This window comes from Lactuca saligna, chromosome 5 (genome assembly GCF_052625555.1).
Source record: "Lactuca saligna cultivar CGN05327 chromosome 5, ASM5262555v1, whole genome shotgun sequence".
NCBI classification, from domain to species: Eukaryota; Viridiplantae; Streptophyta; class Magnoliopsida; order Asterales; family Asteraceae; genus Lactuca; species Lactuca saligna.
Window position 1 is genome coordinate 221,439,133 of NC_136421.1, and position 21,796 is coordinate 221,460,928.

At 37.1% G+C, this 21,796-nt stretch overlaps 2 protein-coding genes and 1 non-coding gene across 3 annotated transcripts; 2 read left to right on the forward strand and 1 right to left on the reverse strand.

Annotated features, from left to right (window-relative positions):
• Window positions 1-5,719: 5,719 nt before the first annotated feature.
• On the forward strand, window positions 5,720-5,826 carry LOC144999038 (small nucleolar RNA R71). The gene has a single exon (XR_013660565.1). It is a non-coding gene; the product is annotated as a small nucleolar RNA R71 (small nucleolar RNA).
• An 11,251-nt stretch (window positions 5,827-17,077) lies between these two features.
• LOC145045040 (putative flavin-containing monooxygenase 1) lies at window positions 17,078-20,201 on the forward strand. The gene is made up of 5 exons (XM_078993389.1): window positions 17,078-17,549; window positions 17,643-17,883; window positions 18,967-19,145; window positions 19,250-19,599; window positions 19,696-20,201. The coding sequence occupies exons 1-5, from the start codon at window positions 17,127-17,129 to the stop codon at window positions 20,036-20,038; spliced, it is 1,536 nt and encodes a 511-aa protein (XP_078849515.1). The 5' UTR covers window positions 17,078-17,126; the 3' UTR covers window positions 20,039-20,201.
• PRXQ (Thioredoxin superfamily protein) lies at window positions 20,124-21,322 on the reverse strand. The gene is made up of 4 exons (XM_078993391.1): window positions 20,999-21,322; window positions 20,784-20,921; window positions 20,575-20,664; window positions 20,124-20,472 (listed from the first exon to the last, which is right to left on the reverse strand). The coding sequence occupies exons 1-4, from the start codon at window positions 21,206-21,208 to the stop codon at window positions 20,254-20,256; spliced, it is 657 nt and encodes a 218-aa protein (XP_078849517.1). The 5' UTR covers window positions 21,209-21,322; the 3' UTR covers window positions 20,124-20,253.
• Between the last annotated feature and the right edge of the window lie 474 nt (window positions 21,323-21,796).

Genomic DNA, 21,796 nt, shown 5'->3' on the forward strand with positions numbered 1-21,796 from the left:
GTTATCTGCATAAACATTCCAAAAACACAGCAACAAGGAACACCCCATAATTAAAAACAGGAAAAAATTTCATCTTTTTGGGACCTACTCGCCTAGTACACAGACATACTCGCCGAGTAGGATGAACATTCGGACAGATCGAAATCGGATCTGTGTAATCTGTATAATAGTCCAATTTGTTCATAGGGGTTTGTTGTAATTGTGTATCTAACCATAGATCTTGAAGAAATTACTCCAAATAACCTCTAATTCATGAGTAAATCAAAGCCCTAAAAATTGGGGAAAACTCCCCAAATCCGAAATCATACCAAATATGGGGAGATATGTGATAAAGATTGGACCTTTCATAAAATTAAAGGGTAAAGATGTTACCTTGTTGCTTGAATGAAGAGAAAGAGGAAGAAAATTGAATAAATCTTGAAGAACCCTTGAGATGCGGCTGAGAGGATATGCTCGGCGAGTGTGGAGATGAAATGTTGAATAATAGTAATTTTTACTGGTTTTAATTTACTGGGTTTGAAATGGCTACTCGCCGAGTAGAATGGATCTACTCGCTGAGTAGATACGCGTGTTATCGACAATTAGCTGTAAGTGAACATTTACTCGCCGAGTATAGTCGATATACTCGCCGAGTAGATGTCTCAGGTTGAAAAAAAAATTAAATTTTGCCAATTCTACTATATGAATTCTTTTGTTTAGCCTTTCCACCCCACACTTTCAGTAGAGCTTGTCCTCAAGCACTTAGAGAAGTAGAATAAATGAAGAAGAATGAAAAAAACAATATGGAAAATAAAGAAAAAGAAAGAAAATGCAAACGTGAAACTCGGGTTGCCTCCCGAGAAGCGCTTCTTTTGATGGAGTCATTAGCTGGACTCCGCCCCTTCTACGTGTTTGCGATTCCGCACAGCAGCAGCTCCTCCAATCCTTCATTTCGGGGGACTCCTTCTTCATATTTCTTCACTCTATGGCCATTGACTTTAAATGGTGTGCCATCTCTTGAGATCAATTCTATAGCCCCGTGAGGAAACACCGTCTTGACCAAAAAGGGACCATCCCACCTTGATTTGAGTTTGCCCGAGAAAAGTTTTAATCGGGAATTGAAAAGTAGTACTTTTTGGCCTTCATGGATGTCTTTGCTTTTGATTCTTTGGTCATGCCATCTCTTGGTCTTTTCTTTATAGAGCCACGAACTAGAATAAGCCTCATTTCGGAGTTCTTCAAGGGCATTCATTTGCATTAGACGGTTGGTCTTCAATTCTTCCATGTCAAAATTGCACCTCTTTAACGCCCAATATGCCTTGTGCTCGATTTCAACCGGTAAATGGCATTGCTTTCCATAAACTAACCGATATGGTGTAGTACCAATAGGTGTTTTGAAAGCGGTACGAAATGCCCATAGCGCGTCATCCAATTTATCCGACCATTCCTTGCGGTTACTTCCCACCGACTTCTCTAAGATACGCTTCAAGGCTCGATTGGTCACTTCCGTTTGTCCACTCGTTTGCGGGTGGTATGATGTGGAGAACTTATGGGTCACCCCATATTTCTTGAGCACCTTGTCCAATTGATCATTGGCAAAGTGTGTGCCACGGTCACTAATTAGGGCCTTCGGAACACCAAACCGGGAGAATAGTTTTTTTAAGAATCGTACCACTACCCGTCCGTCATTTGTAGGTAAAGCCTGCGCCTCCGCCCATTTCGAAACATAATCTACCGCCACTAGGATGTACTTGTTTCCTTTGGATGTGGGAAATGGTCCCATGAAGTCAATGCCCTACACGTCGAATACCTCACACACTTGAATGCTATGTTGTGGCATTTCATTACGGGATGAAATGTTTCCCACCCTTTGACAAGCATCGCATTCTTTGACATATTGGGCTGCATCTTTGAAAATCGTAGGCCAATAGAACCCAATGTCAAAGATCTTCTTCGTGGTATAGTGTGCTCCATGATGTCCTCCCGTGGGCCCGCTATGACAATGTTCTAGTATTCGTCGACTCTCCTTTCCGAACACACATCTTCGTATAATTCCATCCGCACAGCTTCAAAAGAGGTATGGATCGTCCCAAAAGTAATATTTGATCTCCGCAAAGAATTTCTTCTTTTGCTGACTACTATAATCCTTTGGGACGTAATTGGTAGCTAAATAGTTAGCTATGTCTGCGAACCATGGCTCCTCTCCCACGGACACCATAATGTATTCATCCGGAAAGTCGTCTCCATCCTTATCTTCTTGCAATGCTGGGTTCTCGAGCCTAGATAAATGATCGGCTGCTACATTCTCCATTCCTTTCTTATCTCGTATCTCTATATTGAATTCTTGAAGAAGCAGCACCCATCGTATTAGTCTTGGCTTGGCATCCTGTTTGGAAAACAAATACTTGATAGCCGAGTGGTCAATAAAAACAGTGGTTTTAGATAAAACCAAGGGCAAAACTTGTCAAAAGCGTAAACTACGGCTAACAGTTCTTTTTCAGTAGTAGTATAATTCTCTTGGGCAGGATTTAAGGTCTTGCTTGCATAATAGATGGGTTGAAAGTGCTTATCAACCCTTTGTCCAAGGACCACTCCTAGTGCATAGTCACTAGCATCACACATGATATCGAAGGGTAAGTTCCAATTTGGTGCTATAATGATCGGGGCATTAGTTAATTTTTCCTTTAGAAAGTCAAATGCCTCTAAACACTCTTTAGTAAAATTAAAGGGTGCATCTTTTAGTAATAATTGTGTTAGAGGTTTCGTGATTTTGGAAAAATCTTTAATAAAACGCCGGTAAAAACCTGTGTGTCCCAAAAAACTTCTAATGCCCTTCACATTAGTTGGTGGGGGTAATTTGGCAATGGTGTCTATCTTTGCCCGATCCACCTCAATTCCCTTTTTAGAGACTTTATGTCCCAAAACTATACCCTCCTTGACCATGAAGTGACACTTTTCCCAATTTAGGACCAAGTCGGTTTTCTCACATCTAGCAAGCATCGAGTCAAGATTTGTGAGGCAGTCATTAAAAGAAGATCCAAATACAGAAAAGTCATCCATAAAGACCTCCATAAATTTTTCCACCATATCATGGAATATGGCGGTCATGCACCTTTGAAATGTCGCAGGTGCATTGCATAGTCCAAATGGCATGCGTCTATAGGCGAAGGTCCCACTGGGTCATGTAAAGGTGGTCTTTTCTTGGTCCATTGGGTCTATGGGTATTTGGAAATACCCTGAAAACCCGTCTAAGAAGCAATAGTAGCTATGGCCCGATAGTCTCTCTAACATTTGATCTATGAAAGGAAGGGGAAAATGGTCTTTGCGAGTGGCATCGTTTAGCTTGCGATAATCGATGCACACTCGCCAACTGGTTACCGTTCGCGTTGGAATTAACTCGTTCTTTTCGTTGGTAATGACCGTCATTCCTCCTTTCTTGGGCACCACTTGGACCGGACTCACCCATGGACTATCGGAGATGAAGTAGATGATTCCTGCATCCAAAAGCTTGACCACCTCCTTCTTGACGACTTCTTGCATGTTCGGGTTTAATCTTCTTTGATGTTGCACCACCGGCCTTGCTCCTTCTTCTAAGTTGATTTTGTGAGAGCAGTAGGATGGGCTTATTCCCTTGATGTCGGAGATGCTCCATGCGATGGCTCTTTTCCTTTTCTTCAACACGCGTACAAGCTCCTCCTTTTCCGTCTTGGATAGATCCGAGGCTATCCTTTTCCGTCTCGGAGATGCTCCATGCGACGGCTTCTGATTTCCTTCTTCCAGAAAGGCATACTCCAAATGGTCAGGTAGTGTTTTGAGCTCCAATTTGTTGTGCATAGTGACGGACTCGCCGAGTGCATGGTTGGTACTCGGCGAGTTGGTGGCGGCATTCACGACTGCTGGCTTTTCTTCAGATGTACTCGGCGAGTAGATCGGGTCTACTCGGCGAGTAGGGCTTTCAGCTTGGTTCTTTATTTCTTCATACTCCGCTTCTTCCAACAGTCTTTCAATCTCTAATAAGTCCTTTTCTGGATCGAATACTTCTTCCAAAGCTGCAAACTTGCTGGAATCTTCAGGTATGTCTTCTTCTAATAATTCGTCAAGCATGTCGATTGAGAACGTCGTGTCGTCACTACTCCTTGAGTACTTCATGGCTTGGTCTACCCCGAATGTCACTGAATCGTCCCCAACTCGCAATGTGAGCTTAGAATCTCTCATATCTACGATGGCGCTAGCGGTGTTGAGGAAGGGTCTTCCAAGGATGATTGGCACTTGCGGATCCGCCTCCATGTCGAGAATGATGAAATCAGCCGGGAAGACAAATTTGTCTACTTTCACTAGCAAATCTTCACATATGCCTCTTGGGAAAGTAACAGTCTTGTTTGCCAAATGGATTGCCATCCGAATTGGCCTTGGCTCCGGAAGGTCCATCTTCTTGAAGAACGAGTATGGCATAAGGTTCACACTTGCTCCAGAATCAGCTAAGGCATGAATTGCAGCCAAGTTGCCAAATTGGCAAGGCAAAGTTAAGCTCCCCGGATCACCCTTCTTCTTTGGTAATTTGTTTAGCATAGCGGCGGAGCAATTCTCATTAAGTACTACGTTCTGCACTTCCTCCATCTTTCTTCTGTTAGTGAGGAGTTCCTTAAGGAACTTTGCATACTTGGGCATTTGCATGACGGCTTCAATGAAAGGAATGTTTATTTGAAGAGTTTTAATATGATCAAGAAACTTCTGATATTCCTCTTCCTGCTTCTCCTTCTTGGCTCGGGCTGGGTATGGCATTGGAGGCTGGTATAGTTTCAAGGGTGGCTGTTCTATTGTTTTTGCAGATGCAGATGTACTCACCGAGTCCATCGGTCCTACTCGGCGGGTAGGGCTCTCAGATTGTGAGTGTTGGTTTTCGACTTGTACTTCCGTTCCTTCCTTCAGTGAGTCCTTGTTCGCTTCAGTTCGAATGGGGGCCAGGGGAGTAATAATCTTCCCACTTCTTGTGGTAACAATATTTACTTGCACGCCTCGTGGGTTGTTCTCGGTTTTGCTAGGAAGCTCACCCGGTGACCTTTGGTTTAGTTGTTGAGCAAGTTGCCCAAGCTGTGTTTCTATGTTGTGGATAGATGCTTGCTGGTTCCTGAGCATTGTTATTGTTTCTTGGATAGCAGCATCGTGGTCACTATGTCTTTTCTCGGAAGCAGCCACAAATTTAGTTAGCATTTCTTCCAAGCTCGGCTTCTTCTCTTGCACCGGCTCCTCCTTTTGGTAAAAGCCTCTCCCTTTTTGTCTGTACTTCTCCTCCTTGGCCTTCTTGTACTCTTCGTAAGGCAGCCACTCCTTCTTTTGTTTGCGCCAGTCCTCATCATACCGGTCACTGCTCGAATAGCATACTTGTGCCTTTTTGTTGCCGTTCTCATCCAAATCGCAATCTCTAGTGAGGTGAGGTCCATTGCAATTTTCGCAACCCACCCGTATGGCATGGATAGTTTGATCCATTTTGTCCATTCTCCTATCCATGGTTTTTAACATGGCCATGACCGCGGATAAATCTTCAGTAGCAGTGTATGCGGCTCCCCTCGTGACATCATTCCTAGGGTTGTGGTATTCTCTAGAGTGTTTAGAGAATTCTTCAATTAATTCTTTGATCACCGGGGGTGGCTTCTTTATAAGTGGGCCTTGTGAGTCTAGCAGCTTCCGGGTCGTGACATTGACTCCATCATAAAAGATGGAAACTTCTTGTTGGCTATTTAGATCATGGTGTGGGCAATTTCGTAGCAGACTTTTGTACCTCTCCCATGCTTCATATAACGACTCTCCAGCTTGTTGTTCAAAGTTTGCAATGGCCTTCTTGAGTTTGGCTATCTTGGATGGTGGGCAAAAGTGATCAATAAATTCTTCCTTCATTCTGGCCCAAGTAGTGACTGACCCGGGAGGAAGTGATTTGAGCCAGTCTTTAGCAGCACCCTTGAAGGTTACCGGAAGCATCCGAAGTAGTTGAGTTTCGCGGGTTACATTTGGAATGTTGAAGTAATCAGCAACATCATTTACTTCATCCAAATGTTTGTAGGCATCTTCATGATCTTTCCCATAGAAAGGTATTTCCTTGAGTGAAGCCAGGATATGACCTTTTAGCTCGAAGGTGGCAGTTGCGGGAATTGCGGGTTGCACAAGTCCCGGGCCATGGTCGTCGCGCATCCTCTTCTTCCATTCTCCCATGGGAATTTCATAAATGTTAGCCATAGTGAATGCTAACTCTTCCTCCGATTCGGTTTCTTGTTCGTACGTTGCCTCGTCTTCTTCCTCGGTTTCGTATCTAGTATCTTCTTGAATTGGCTCCTCAATTATCAAGGAAGCGCTTGAAGCTCCTGATTTGCTGCTCTTCTTTTTCCCAAAAACAGTCTTCAAGTTGGACAATGGTGATTTCTTTGGTGTGCTTGAACTCTCCACGTCCTTCCCTTTGTTTCTTTTCAATTCGGATTCGGGGTCTTCAAACGGGGGTACCAGTGGTGTGTTTGCTCCTCTGGTCATGAAAGTCCTGAAATTGATCAAATAAAAACGTAAAAAGAACAAAAAGATTGTAAACAAATAAAAAAAAATTTCTAACTAAACTGTTACTCGCCGAGTAGGTGCGAGTGCACTCGGCGAGTAACAGTGATATTTCAAAAAAAATCTAAGTTTTTAACCTAACTAAAACAGATACTAAAACCTAATTACTAGTTACTAAATTGCAATAAATGAACTTTATGCAAGTAAACTCATACAAAGGATCGAAAAAAAAATTAGGAATTAGCTTAATTATTTAGAACCGTTCCCCGGCAACGGCGCCAAAAACTTGATGTGTGTAAATTCAACTAGTTTTATCCCTACTTTTTATTAGTAATTTGAGCACACAAAGGCAGTGAACCTGTCTATAAGTGGTATAGATTGATAAGTAAGGTATCGAACTCAGGGAACGGGCAATTAAACTAATAGCTAATTTTAACTAAAACAAATAATAAAAGTAAAGGGTTTTTCTCTAGTTTTGCAAGACTAGAAACTTAAACAAACTAAATTAACTAATTAACTAAAGCAACAACTATTTACCAAATTTAATAAAGATGTTTCTATTTAGGTTCAACCAATTCACTCCTATGGTTATTTAAGTTAAGGTGGATTAATTGCTATTGGTTACCAATGATAATAGTTAGGTTCATATTCATTACTCCTAACCCTTAGACAATTAACTAATTTAAGCGTTGATCAAGTGTTTAAACTAATTAATTCCCTAGATTAATTATTTGGATTAAATAAGATTTGTAATGGTTAATTAAGTTATTAATTCAATTAACCTCTTGTTGATGGTTTCTCAAACAAGCTCACACATTAATCTTCCTATTTTCTTATTAATCTTAGTTTCATACTCATTACTTCCAAGCATACGTTTTAGCATTCACATAGACATATGAGGTTAACAATTAAGTGATGTTCATACAACCTAATTGCCTTCCAATTAACAGAAAATAGTAGTGATTAATACATAAGGTTCTTTAACAAACTTAATTTAATAAATCACCAATAGACAATTAAACAAGAATTAATAATTAAACCATAGGAGTTCTTTGGTATTCCCCAAACAGAAACAAAAACGAGTTTAGCTCATAGTTGCAGTAGAAACAAACACAAAAACAAAGTGTATGAAAGCAAACATGTTTAATTCCTAAGTCTAAGTGGTAGAATTAACCTAATTGCTTGAATTCTTCCAACTCTTGAAGCTTAGGGTTCCATAGCGCCTTCTGAACCTTTTAGTCGCAGCTAATCCTTCAAAAATCGCCAGGAGTTTTTTCTCATGGGACAAGGATTCGTCTTTTAAAGATATCCCAAAACGGAGGGTACTCGGCGAGTAGCAGAATCAACTCGCCGAGTAGGTCCATACTTATCCATCTTTAAATTAGCAGTCGTATTTATCTTCTGGCATATCGTCATGTACTCGCCGAGTAGGGTCGATCTACTCGCCGAGTAGGTCCTTCTTTCACTCTTTAATCTTCACTTGCTTTCCCTTTTCTCCTTTTTGCCTCCAAGCATATCTTTTGGACTGAAAACACAATTCAAAGCATTTTAAGTACCTTTTGTCCATATTATTCTCATAATTAACCAAAAATAACTAAGAATATATGTTAAATAATTAACTAATTATGCACATATCATGGATTATTATTAAATAATTATAGAGTTGTGTTTGTTAAATGTGTCAAATGGGATTTTTATGAAACGTGTTATGAGAATTATGTGATTTTTAAATGAAAATTTTGTTTGAAAATTTACGATGTTACACTTTGTCCCCCATATCTCAAATCAACGGGCTTGAACAACCTCGTTGCAGGCTATGACTGAATAGGAGCCTGCCCCAGCTCCTTAGATTGGATCTCCATGTTAATATATAGCCTCCTTCTGGCCTCTTTTAGCTTGAAGAGGGTACCATTATGTTAGGTGGACACGAACAGCTGAATATCCGTATTGGCCATGCTCAAGTACCGAGTCATCTGAGCCTACTCAGTAGCAACAAAACTCAGGGCAGAAAAGATCCCTCTCAGTAAACATCTTGGTGATCTCCATTACAATCTTAGTCCCCTACCTTAGATCCAGATACTCCTAAGCCAACCTCTCCCTCTCCATCAAGGGAACATATTGTATGCGTTACATCTCAGAGAACTACTCCCAAGTCACAGCAACCCTCTACTCAAGAATGTACGAACCAGTCACCAATATCTACCAATCCTTTACCCCTGAGTGGAGTAGGTTCAAGGCGCACTTGACCTTTTGGTCTATATGGCAAGAGCATGTAAAGAAACAACCATCCACACTAAACAACCACGTCATCACGACGATCTGATCCTAAACTCCATCGAACATCGAGGACTTTGTTTTTCCTAAGTCCTGGTACTAAAAAGATCTCTCCCCTTGAATCCCTGCAGTAAAAACAGTTGTGGTAGTTGCAACAACAACAACAACAACAGAAAGAGCTGCATATCGATCGTCAAAGAGCTCAATCATAGCAGCATTGATAGACCCAAACATCTCTGACATAGACCTCCAAACAGCAGCAACCACCTCAATAGCGATGATTTTCCGAATCTTATCATCATTCAATCGTAGCCTATCCTGGCCACTCTGTGACAACCCAATATTTAGAGATAATGTAATGTAAAACCAGTTGAATTTAGGTCAAAATATAACTTTACTAAAATCTTATTTGGGTTAAATCAAGTGGTAAGAATCGTAACAAGGTTTTCATACATATAAAGAACACAAAAATCCGAGTTATAACGAGGAAGTTATAATCATTCTAAAATTCCCGACAAAACTGGCAACACCGATTAAATGAAAAATGCGAAGTTTTAATACAATAGTTTTTAGCCTTAAATATCTAAATGAAAGTTGTAGATAACAATAAAACGCGAGCGTACATAAAAAGAACGTCCAAATCTGACTCTGTATGAAGAAGTTATGATTTTTCCAAGATCCGGATATAGCAGTAGACAGCTAACAACTCAAAATAGAGATCGAGAGACTTTTGGCCAAAACAACCTAAACGAGAATCGAAGGTCTCAACAATAGTAGTGCAACGATGAAAAGTCTGATGAAAACGGACATCGGATGAAGAAGTTATGGATTTTTAACGGAATTTTTGTGTCCCGGCCCGTTAAAAATAAATAATTAAAAATAAATCAAAATTAGCCGATGAAGTCTAAACGAGAGTTGTATAGCGTATTTTCAGCTACGCGTGCATATAAAGAACGTCGAAAACGGAGCTCGTATGCGAAAGTTACGGATTTTACAAGTTCGAGGCCCGAAATCCGAGGCTGTCAGGTTTGCCACGACGTGGCACAGTTTTGCCGCGACCCGGCAAGTGACTGAGGGCGTCCAATCAATGGAAGAGGATAAGACTTTCTCCCCACGACGTGGCACACCAGAAATGCCCCTATAAATAGATTTCAAGGGCTCTGAGTTTCATTGCTCGGTTCCCTTCTTTCTCGCGCCGAAACTCTGCGTGTAAGCCCCCGAGACCCTCCCAATGCCCCGGTTTTCACCTTCAAGTCCCGAAGGAAGGTTTTGCATTCTCGAGATTCCCAAGATTTCCGAGATTCCCGAGAATCCCGAGAAAATCAACGTTTCCGAGTCGAAGTTCTACTCGATTTTCATTTCACTTTCTTCAATCAATCAGGTGAGTTCATACCCCTATAACTACATTTTCAGATGTTTTGTAAATGCTTTTATACACTTTTAAGGGGGGGAATACAAGTAAATACACGACTAAAATCGTGTGAAACATCGATCTTTTGCTATACTTTTCATATTGTTGTTTTAACTATCTTATGAAGTTATTATCATGCAAAATACCTCACAACACAACTTTACCCTCTTGGGATACAATATGTTTTATAAATAGAAATATGTTTTATTTATACGTTTGCATATTACATCATATCAGGGGTAACCATTTCGACTATAACATGATGCTTTTACAAGAAAACTCAACTCATCATCACGCCTTTGTAACACGGTAGAAAAAGAAATCATTTCATACAAACGATTTTTCATCATATTAATCGTGAACTCGTTGTTAGCAATCATGTGGTGTCATATGGCTTTGTTTGTACCAAACGAAAGTCCCCACCTATAACCAGAGTCTCTTGGAGGGAGAGCGTGACAAGTGTGTATAGATCTATACGGGGCTGACGACTCTGCACCCTGACTGTTAGCTACAGTCCGTCATTAGGGGTGACAAATGTCAACATTAGGTACTGCGTCTAGTATGGTTATGAGGAACTCACAACACGCGGAAACAATGACTCATGCACGTAGTAATACATAACTCAATCATGCTTGGGGGGGGGGGGGGGGGGGGGGGAATAATTATATTCTAGGGTATTTATCATCATAATCAAAAACTCAGGATAAACACTTCCACAACTAGTTTTACTTTACAATAAAACTATACATCTTCTTTTTAGCATGTTATAAATGCTTACAGGTTACGGTCTTGGTAATTTGAGACTACATTTCACATTTAGGAAAATATAGGATTTTCCTGGTTCATATACATTCATTTTGTGCAATAACGATTTACAACATCATTCTTTTGAGCATGTCATAGTTGCTTACAGCTTACGGTGTTGGTCATTTGAGACTGCATTTCACTTTTAGGAAAATAAGGGATTTTCCTGGTTCGAGTACATACAATTTATACAACAATCATTCATATTCATTTCATACACTCATAAGAAAATATCGGATTTTCTGGAAAACACACACGCACTTTCAAATGGCATACATTTCCTCAAAACAGTACTTATGAACTCACTAACTTAAATGTTGACACTTTTTCTTTGAAATAACTTGTATTCTCAGGAAACCGCTAAACTAGGTAGCAACTACTTTTGAAGACTAACGCGCTGGCGTTAGTAACATATTTTGGGTCACCATATTGTATTTGATTTCTTTTGCAAACATGTAACACATACAATCATGTAAACTTTTCAAATATATTTATCTTATGGTGGTGTGTACTTTCTTTATTATTCAATTGTTATGATACTTGACATGATGTCCTCCGCCCCCGAACGTTTCCGCAGTTCTGGTTTGGGGGTGTGACACACTCGCTCCAACCCCAGAACCAGATCTTGTTGTAAGCACATACTAAAAATAAACCAAAATATATCAGAAATGCCATAATACACATAGCTATAATCACGATACGATACTAAACCCTTAGGGGTATGTGAATTCCTTGCTACGCCTATGGGGTCCCGTGCTTTCAGTAGTATGGGCCGATACTACCTGCCAAACCTACCCTTATTTGTCTCAAATATTGTCATAACCCCCCCTAAACAGATACAACAACTAGGATATGCATACATCTTATCCCCACTCTCTCAAGAGTGGCTAAACACTCCTTATCTGGCTAGCTACTCACACACCTACTTACCCATGAAACTTCCACAAACCCTTCACCACTCTCGTATGTTAATCATACATAACACCGGATCCTATAGGCAGTCGAATACTTGATTCTACCCTAAGCCCTTCATCAGACAAGAACAGGAAATAAGGCTAAACCAAACAGTCTCAGGCTATAAAATCTTAGTTATGTACAACTATGATGAATATACTAAGAAACTATAGTAATGATTTCAATTCCATACAAGAAGTAACCCTAGGCTATCAGGCATCATACATCAGGTAATCCTATCATGCAATTCTTGAAGATCCTAAGCCTATCACTAGCATGTTGTTCTATTATAAATATCATATCAAATAACAATGTGATAACTTGGGTATACTTTCTTGCTCCGGCTGATCGTACACATCGTATCCTTCATTGGCTACTTTACAAAACAATTTTGAAAAACCATTTTTAAAACTTTTGCAGTTCCCTAGTTTAGGTATGGATTCACACGAATGTTCATCCAATTCTCTTAAACCAAGGCTTTGATACCAACTTGTAACATCCCAAAAATCATAATAAATTTCAACTTTTCAACCGATAACAATAAATGTTTAAAAAATCATTGTTTCAAAAGTGTATTTTAGTAACCATAGTATCCCAAAATCTAAATAACATGAAAATCAAATAATGTACATGATCATGCCTTCGCCTTGTCACGGTCATCTGAAATACCTGAAACAATAAACTGAAACTATAAGCCAAAGCTTAGTGAGTTTCCCCTACAGTACCAACACACAAACATATAAAGCCATGTATTGGGTCCACATCTAATAGATTGGATTACCCCTGAGCCCACAGTATAATTTTGGCTTGCCCTTCAGGCCCACAGCTTGTGTCTGGCTTGCCCCCAATTTTGTTGGCTACCACACAAAGCATTACTACCTCAACCCAACCATACTATGTCGACATATGCATAACATATATATATATATATATATATATATATATATATATATATATATATATATATATATATATATATATATATATATATATATATATATCCATTAAACATATAAGCATATAACCAGTCTGTAGACAATCCGGCAGATCTACTATATATATATATATATATATATATATATATATATATATATATATATATATATATCAATTAAACATATAAGCATATAACCAGTCTGTAGACAATGGATACAGATCTACTATACACTACCGCATACTACATCCTATATACCAAGACACGGATCTAACAGATCACTGCATCATAGCAACATCATCTATACCAGGATACATAACTAATGTGTCCGTATTGGTGCCTTATACCCACAAGAACAGTGAGGAAGACTCACCTCTCAGTCTGAAATGATTGTTGAATAGGATGCAACTTCGAATATCAGCGCTACGAGTCACCTATCCAACAAATAGTGACCAATTCTCAAATACAACTCAAAAATACTCCTATGTTAAACTTGGTCAATGTCAACGGTCAAAGTCAAAGTAAAATACAGCAGGTCGCCATGTTGTGGCCATCCTTGGCCATGCTATGGCCACCAAATGACAAAATAGTCGAGTCTCAGCCTAGCCGCCACGCCGTGGAGACCTTGGCCACGTCGTGGGCACTAGGCTCCCCAACAGCGTAATGAATTAAGTTGATTTCCTTGATCTTAAGGGCTCCAAAACCCAAATCTAGTCCATTATGAGATCCTAATGGATAAAGTTTCTAACTTTATCCCTTTAGACTTTCTAAGGGATTGAGATCCCATTTCTAGATCTAAATATGGAAAGGACATAACTTGGCTTAGCCCATTGAGCACTTTCTCTTGAAGACTACTAGATCCCTATTTCCAGAATTTTTCTAACATCAAATAACAACATAAAAATTCTTACTTTATAGACATGCATGTCCAATTCATGTCTTGGATTCTATTAGGTCAAAATGTGAGTTTTTGGCAAAATCTTCCATGCATGATGCTAAAACTCTATGCTATTCCAGATCCAAAGCATCTAAGGTCCAAAATGACCTGGAGATTCATAAAGTTGCAAACTTTATGAGATCTCACCACCCAATGATCAAGGACATGAAGATTAAGTCAAAGAAACCTAGATCTATGCACAATAAAGCAAAAAGATTGGAACTTGGGGACTTACAAGAGTCCAGAAGATGCACAATAAGATAATGAGAATAGTTGTTTGTTGAATCCAAGCTAGAAGTCACCTCCTTCTTCTTCAATCTTCAAAAATCAACATAAAAAGCTTAGAGAGCAAAAATGGAGGCTAGGTTTTGCTTGGAGGCTCAGAGAATGTGATGGAGGCTGAGGGTGAGCAACCCTAGTCATCACATTCCCTTAAATACGGCGCAACCCCGGATATTAGGGTTTCTCATTAAACAGCTGTCACGCCATTTCAGCCATTTAAAACCCGCGATGCATCGACCATCACCACGTTGTGGGATTCCTTCACCACAACATTGTGCCGCTCAAAAACAAAATATACATACATCAAATTAAAATACCTCCAAGAATCCGGATGTTATATTGGGAAGTTGATCATCATAAAATAGTTAAAAGTTTGGGAAAATATGAAAAATAAATTGTTTAAAGGACTAAAATATGCGTTAAGAAATAGTCAAAGGACACTTGACGTAAATCTGTGTATTAGAAATTTTTTAACCTGGCTGGATGCATGTGTATTGACATTGCAGGTTTATGATATGAACACGCAGACCATAGTTAGTTGGTTTTTAATTAAGGAATTTCAATGGAAAAGAGACCATGAGATTTGGTAGAATGTTCCCATCAAATAATAGTTAAGCCAGGCTACCACTGTTCTATATATATATATATATATATATATATATATATATATATATATATATATATATATATATATATATATATAACTTGGACCTAGCTATCTACTAGGTAGCTAATTTTTGCTTAATATATATATATATATATATATATATATATATATATATATATATATATATATATATATATATATATATATATATATATATATATATATATATACACTTGAAACTTACCTGAGATCCTGAATCTAAGTGTTACATTGCTTCTAAGTTTTCCTATATAATTAATTAATTAACCAATGAATAAGTGCAAAAATCTTGAGGTAGGAACTTAGAAAAGAGTTACATAACTTTCTAATCAAAGATTAGTCGTGAGGAAATTGAAATCCGTGATTTTTCCTGCATATTTCCATTGATTTTCTTGGAGCTTTGCAAGCACCATGAAAGTCATATATGGGTTGTGTTGGTAATTACTTAAAGGGGCATGTATTTTCCAGGGTAATTTTGGAGCATCTACCATTCTACCTGCGGGAAATAAATGGTTTGAAGATGCTCTGAAATTAAGGACAGAGATAAGCTTAATTAATTAATATTATTTAATTGATCGTAATTAACCAACCTGATTAGCCTCATAATTAAGCATGTTCCTTCAATCTCCAAAATAACTATGTGCTTCCAAACCCATAAAACATTAGTATACATTTAACTTTTAGTCGATTAATTGGTCTCTTGATGATTAGTTTGAAACTTTTAGCTAGCTAGCAAAACAATTATAACCCTTTAATTAAAGTGTTAATTTGTCTCTTATGCGTCCTGTAGATTTTAAGGATCTTTTGCGGAAAATAAAAACTAGCCTTAAGTACATTAATATATAAGCAAAAATCAATGATACTTATGCTAAGTTAATAAATGTTATAAAAACAATTAAAATAATATATATATATATATATATATATATATATATATATATATCATCTCTAATAAATGAATGTTTTTTATCACAAGTTAATCTTTAATGAGTTTTGACATTTGTTATTTTGTGATATTTTTTGAATAAATAATATCCACATGTCAATTTATGATTTTTTTTTTCAATTTTATTAATTAAAAAGCCACATAATCTTATATTTATATATGTAAAGTATCAAATATAATAAATATTATAATAAATTGCAATTAATATGTTTCTTCATTTTTTATTTAAAATTTTTATTTTTAAAAATAGTTATTATTTACATTTGAATATTTTATTTTTTTTAATCAACCCGTGTAATACACGGGTTTTATACCTACTATATATATATATATATATATATATATATATATATATATATATATATATATATATATATATATATAATCTTACATAGTACCATGAATCACGAGAATCTTCTAGCATTCTTGGAAACAAAATTGGCCACAAACTCATCGTAATCAAATATTATCAAATATATCATACTCAATAGTTATTACTATCAATCCATTTAGTCATTCTTGTAATATTGTGTACTATAAATATGACTTCATTTGAAAAGAACTCGCAATTAAGAATGAGGAAAGTGTGCCATCGTTGTCTTACTTTTTTCATATATTTTAAACATTTTCCTCATTTTTGATTGCAATGCTCTCTATTGTCCTTTAAGTGTTTATATAAAACGAAATGCCATCATATTCAGAAACCACAAATAATGGAAACATAACTTGATTTGTAGTTGTAAATTAGAAAACCAAAAATAAGAAATAAGATGTCGAGTCTAGTGGAATTAGAAAACCAAAAATAAGAAACATCACTTGATGTGTAGTTTTTGTAAATTTGAAATTTTGGACTTCAAACAAAATATAAGCTCTTGTTTGCTGCAAATCTATGTTAGGCCAAATGCAATTTTTAATTTTAAACTCATCGTTCACATCACACACCTTCAAAGATGTTGGTTTGTGTGTAGCTAGACTAAAAATGTTGTTGGTTATAGGCTTCATTAGTTTATTCTTTTGAAACGACAAACTATCTATTAAACTTACTCATAAATATTATATATGTCTCCTAAGAAACTTGAACCCCATGACCTTTCATTTGAGATAATCACTCCTTACCACTAGATCATAACCCTTTTGCTAATTGGTGCTTAATTGGTTTATTAGTTATGCATTTAGAAATGGTTAAATATTTAATTTACCATTTACAACTACTAGAGTGTATTTTAAAATTAGCTATATTTTAATATTTTTCGGTATAAGTTAAAGCATATCTTTGACCAACTGATCAAGTATGAACACTTATACTTTTGATGCACATGCACCTTAGCTATCTATATATCCATGCGCATCTCTTCGAAATTGAAGTACAACACATATCTCATCAACTAATCTTAATCAATCACCACCGTATCCTTCAACTTCATGGCAATCATCTTCTCTAAGGTTGGCATTATCGGAGGTGGCATAAGTGGGTTAGCCGCCGCTAAACAGCTTTCCAAACACAACCCAATGGTGTTTGAGGCCACCGATTCTATCGGGGGTGTTTGGAAACACTGCTCCTTCCGAACAACCAAACTTCAAACACCTCGTTGTGACTATCAATTCTCCGATTACCCTTGGCCACAAACAGATGATAACTCCAGTTTCCCATCTTACGTTGAGATTCTTGATTATCTCGACTCTTATGCCAAACACTTTGATTTATTCAAGCTTATCAACTTCAATTCAAAGGTCACTGAAATCAAGTTCGTAGGTGACCATGAAACTATAGCTTATCAAAGTTTGATGTCTGGAAAACCCATGTGGGAGGTTGCTGTTTACAATACCAACTCTGACACCATTCAGGTTAACTATAACTACTTTTTCTTCTTAATATGTTAAGCGTATAAAATTGCATGCGCGAAAAGAGATTAATGTTATTGCATGCATGTGTTGCAGTGGTATGCATTTGAGTTTATTGTGGTGTGTACTGGGAAATATGGAGATATACCCATAATACCAAAGTTTCCTATGAAGAAAGGCCCAGAAGTATTTAAAGGGAAGGTGATGCATTCTCAAGATTACAGCAAACTTAACACACAAGAATCTACACAGCTTCTGAAAGGAAAGAAGGTTGTGGTTGTGGGCTACAAAAAATCTGCCATTGATCTTGCTGTTGAATGCGCTGAAGCTAATCAAGGTAGATTTATCATTCATTTAATAATTAATAATGATTAAAAAAAAGTATTACTAAGAGTACTTGGATCGTTTAATTTGGTAATAAAACGTGTAGGCTAAAACGAAACTATTGGCTGATTTTGAAATTTGACTAGTATAGAGTTGAAAAGGGAAAAAAGAAATTATCGTTGCAGTTTCCATTTTAAGGCATGCTGTTAAAGAATTTTCATCCAAAAACTTTCCATTTTCAGACATCTGATTTTCAATTCTTCAACTCTGCAATTAATTAATAACACTCGCTTTGTATCTCTCTCTCTTTCTTTTGACATATTTTAAAGTAGCTGGTTTAAAAGATGCACGTAAAAGTCTTAACCTTTTCCTAGTAAAACAACGCTTCAAGTTGTTTATCCTAAAGTGTCCATATATTTTCAGTGTTGACTTTTTTTTAATTAATTAGTTTATATAAAATATAAAGGCTACCAAACCAATTAGATATATTATTAATTACGTAGTTTATATAAAAAAATATAAAGGCTACCAAACCAATTAGATAAATTATTAGGTAAAAACTTAAAGAACATCAAAAAAACAAATCCCAATCAATCTACACCAATCCTAGTCACAAATAATAGAGTAAATTACATGAATGGTTCCTATGATTTGGGGTAATTTGTACGTTTGCTCCCTATCTTATTTTTTTAACTCGGAAGGTCCCTACTGTTTGTTTTTGTAACGTGTTTACTCCATGTCTTACCTAAAAAGACTATTTTGCCCTTGTTTTTTTTTAATTTATTTAAATAAACACACTACAACCCCACTTCCATCTCACATTACCTTACATACCCCACTTTATTTAAATAAATGAAAAATCAATGACAAAATAATCTTTTTAAGTAACACAATGATCCTTTTCAAATTAAAAAAAATAAAAAAAAAACGTACAAATTACCTCAAACTATAGGGGACATTCGCATAATTTACTCCAAAAAGTATCATGTAACGGATAAAGCGCAGTCAAAACTCTAAAATACCAAATTAGCACATAATGCTACATAGAAGTTTGTGTATATGAAACCGATTGTTGGATGTTTTATGAAAATTAAAGGTGAAGAAGGGAAAGCTTGCACAATGGTGGTGAGGACTCTCCATTGGACTGTTCCACATTACTCCATCTGGGGTTTACCATTCTACTTATTCTACTCCACAAGATTTTCTCAATTCTTCCATCAAAGACCCAACCAAGGAATCTTCAGAGACCTTCTTTGCCACCTAATCTCCCCCATGGTAATTAAACATTTAAACCCCATTTTCAATCATTTTCCTCTAATTATTATCAAATATTATTAATTTCACTACAAATTAACGACTAATTTGTCCTTGACTTACAGAGAAAAACAACATCCAAGATTATCGAATCTTACCTTCTATGGAAGCTTCCACTCATCAAGTACGGATTAAAACCAGAACACCCATTTGAGGAAGACTACGCATCATGCCAAATGGCAATCTTGCCTGAAAAATTCTTCCCTGAAGTCGAAAAGGGCAAAATCAATTTCAAAAAAACATCCAACTGGTGGTTTTCGGAAGGTGGTGTTGAATTCGATGACAACACCAAATTAGACGCCGATCTTGTGATTCTTGCCACTGGTTATGATGGAAAAAAGAAGCTCAAAGACATCTTACCTGAACCCTTCAAAAGTTTCCTTCAATTCCCATCTGGCATGCTTCCTTTGTATAGGTAAACAAATCATTGTTCAATGTTCATCAATTAATTTCCCGTAATTATCACCAATTTTTGCTCTGTTATACTAAAACGTGTTAATAATGTTGACAGGGGAACGATTCATCCTTTAATTCCAAACATGGCGTTCATAGGCTATGTGGAAAGTGTCTCAAATCTTCACACTTCAGAGATTCGATGCAAATGGTTAGCCAATTTGGTTGATGATAAGTTTGAGCTACCTTCTACAGAGAAGATGCTCGAACAGATAACCACAGAAATGGAAATAATGAAGAAATCCACAAGGTTTTACAAGAGGACATGCATATCTACTTATAGCATCAATCACACTGATGAAATATGTCAAGAAATGGGATGGAATTCATGGAGGAAGAAGAACTGGTTGGCTGAAGCATTTAGCCCTTACAACAGTCGAGACTATGAACATGACATATGAAATTTGTGCTTAGTGCCATTTATTCTTTACTTACATAATTTGTTAAATTCACACGTTCATTTCTAAAAATAAAAAGAGTGCTCCATAACTCAAAGAGTGCTCAAATATACGGGGATGTAAAGAAAACTTGATATGGAATGAATACATATAAGATATTTGTTTACGATTCTTAACGTAATTCTTTTACAAATTACAAAATTAAAAGCTCGAAATGCTTAAAGACTCTGAAGCAACTTCAAGGTCTCATCAATGTGCTTTTCAGGCTGGAATTGATTGTTGTAAACGAGCTGAACAACTCCGTTTTTGTCAAGAACATATGTCTGTCTACCAGGCAATGTTCCAAAAAGATCAGAAGGAACTCCCCATTCTTTTCTGACTTTATTACCCTCATCACTCAGCAAAGTAAATGGAAGTCTGTATTTCTTTGCAAATGCCTACAAGAGAAACAATGGATATCCATGTATATGGGTGTACTAATTGATATGTGTACTTAAAATTGGGTATATGACATAAAATTGAATTGATCTTATTATTACCTTATGTGATTCTGCATCATCACCACTAATCCCAATAACCTGAGCTCCTGCTTTCTTGAATTTTTCATAAGAGTCCCTGAAAGCACATGCCTGCAGATTGCATAACAAATTTTTCCAAAATAGTTGTTTAAACATCCAACATTAGCAGATGTAAGCTTCGAAAAGATAGTTTATTTAAGGATAACGAGATAATAAAATATGATTCGAACCTGTTTAGTGCAACCAGGGGTTTCATCAGCAGGGTAGAAATAGACCACAAGAGGTTTGCCTTTGAATTTCGAGAGGCTCACAGTTTTACCATCTTGATCTTTAAGCGTGAACGATGGGGGCACAGACCCTTTGTTTACCTGCAATTGCGAACAAGGAGAGACAGAAGTGTGAGATAATGAAGTAGAAATATGATCGAGAAATCAGTGAAATGTACCTTAGCAGACACAATGGGAGAGGTCTTGCTGACCAAAGGAGTGAACGAAGAAAAGGAAGATGGGATCGAAAGGGAGAGTTTAAGGCCATGGAAGTGGGATTGAGAGGATTTGAAGGGGTTATTAGCAGAAGGGTATTGTTTGGGGGTTTGAGTAGTAGCATTACAGGCAGCAAGCGAAGAAGAAAGAGATGGTTTTACCAAAGACGCCATTTTTAGGAATTGCGATTAAAGCAGTGGAAACTCAGAGGTGAGGAAGATAGATAGGCTGGGTTCACCAAAATTTTCTTCAGCCTATGAGAAGGAAGCAAAATCGGTTTGGATGGGTTGCCTTGGCCATAAACATCCGTTTGGTTTTCCTAATTGACGTGGATGGTCGCGGACCATCCCCTTCGCATCCTGAAGTGGATGAGAGTCGAGAGTAGGTTTGCCTTTGTCAATTTCTTTCACAAGGGAATACAACCAATTAGTGTTTTAATTTTTAAACATGGTTTAAGCAAACGCTAATCTTATCAATAAAAATAACTACATCATTAGAAGAATTAAATTAAACGCAACAGATGAGACCTTTAAAAAGAGAAATACAGGTAACTTCTTTAAGAGAAACCCTATCAATACTAACTATATGGATCTTGATGTGGGAATAATTCCATTTTGATGGGTTTTCTAGTTTATAAAATTTTTTACATGTGGCAGAAAAACACTTAAACTCTTAAGTTGCGCATACAACCTAGAAAGGATCAATATTTTCTCTATCGATAGCAATTAACTATGAATATCAAGAAACCCTAAGAGAAAGGC

Coding starts and splice junctions, on each gene's coding strand:
- LOC145045040 (XM_078993389.1), top strand. CDS start 17,127: ATGGCAATCATCTTCTCTAAGGTTGGCATTATCGGAGGTGGCATAAGT. Junction 17,550..17,642: donor CCAACTCTGACACCATTCAG/GTTAACTATAAC, acceptor CATGTGTTGCAG/TGGTATGCATTTGAGTTTAT. Junction 19,600..19,695: donor GGCATGCTTCCTTTGTATAG/GTAAACAAATCA, acceptor TAATGTTGACAG/GGGAACGATTCATCCTTTAA.
- PRXQ (XM_078993391.1), bottom strand. CDS start 21,208: ATGGCGTCTTTGGTAAAACCATCTCTTTCTTCTTCGCTTGCTGCCTGT. Junction 20,665..20,783: donor CCCCTGGTTGCACTAAACAG/GTTCGAATCATA, acceptor TGCAATCTGCAG/GCATGTGCTTTCAGGGACTC. Junction 20,473..20,574: donor ATGATGCAGAATCACATAAG/GTAATAATAAGA, acceptor TTTCTCTTGTAG/GCATTTGCAAAGAAATACAG.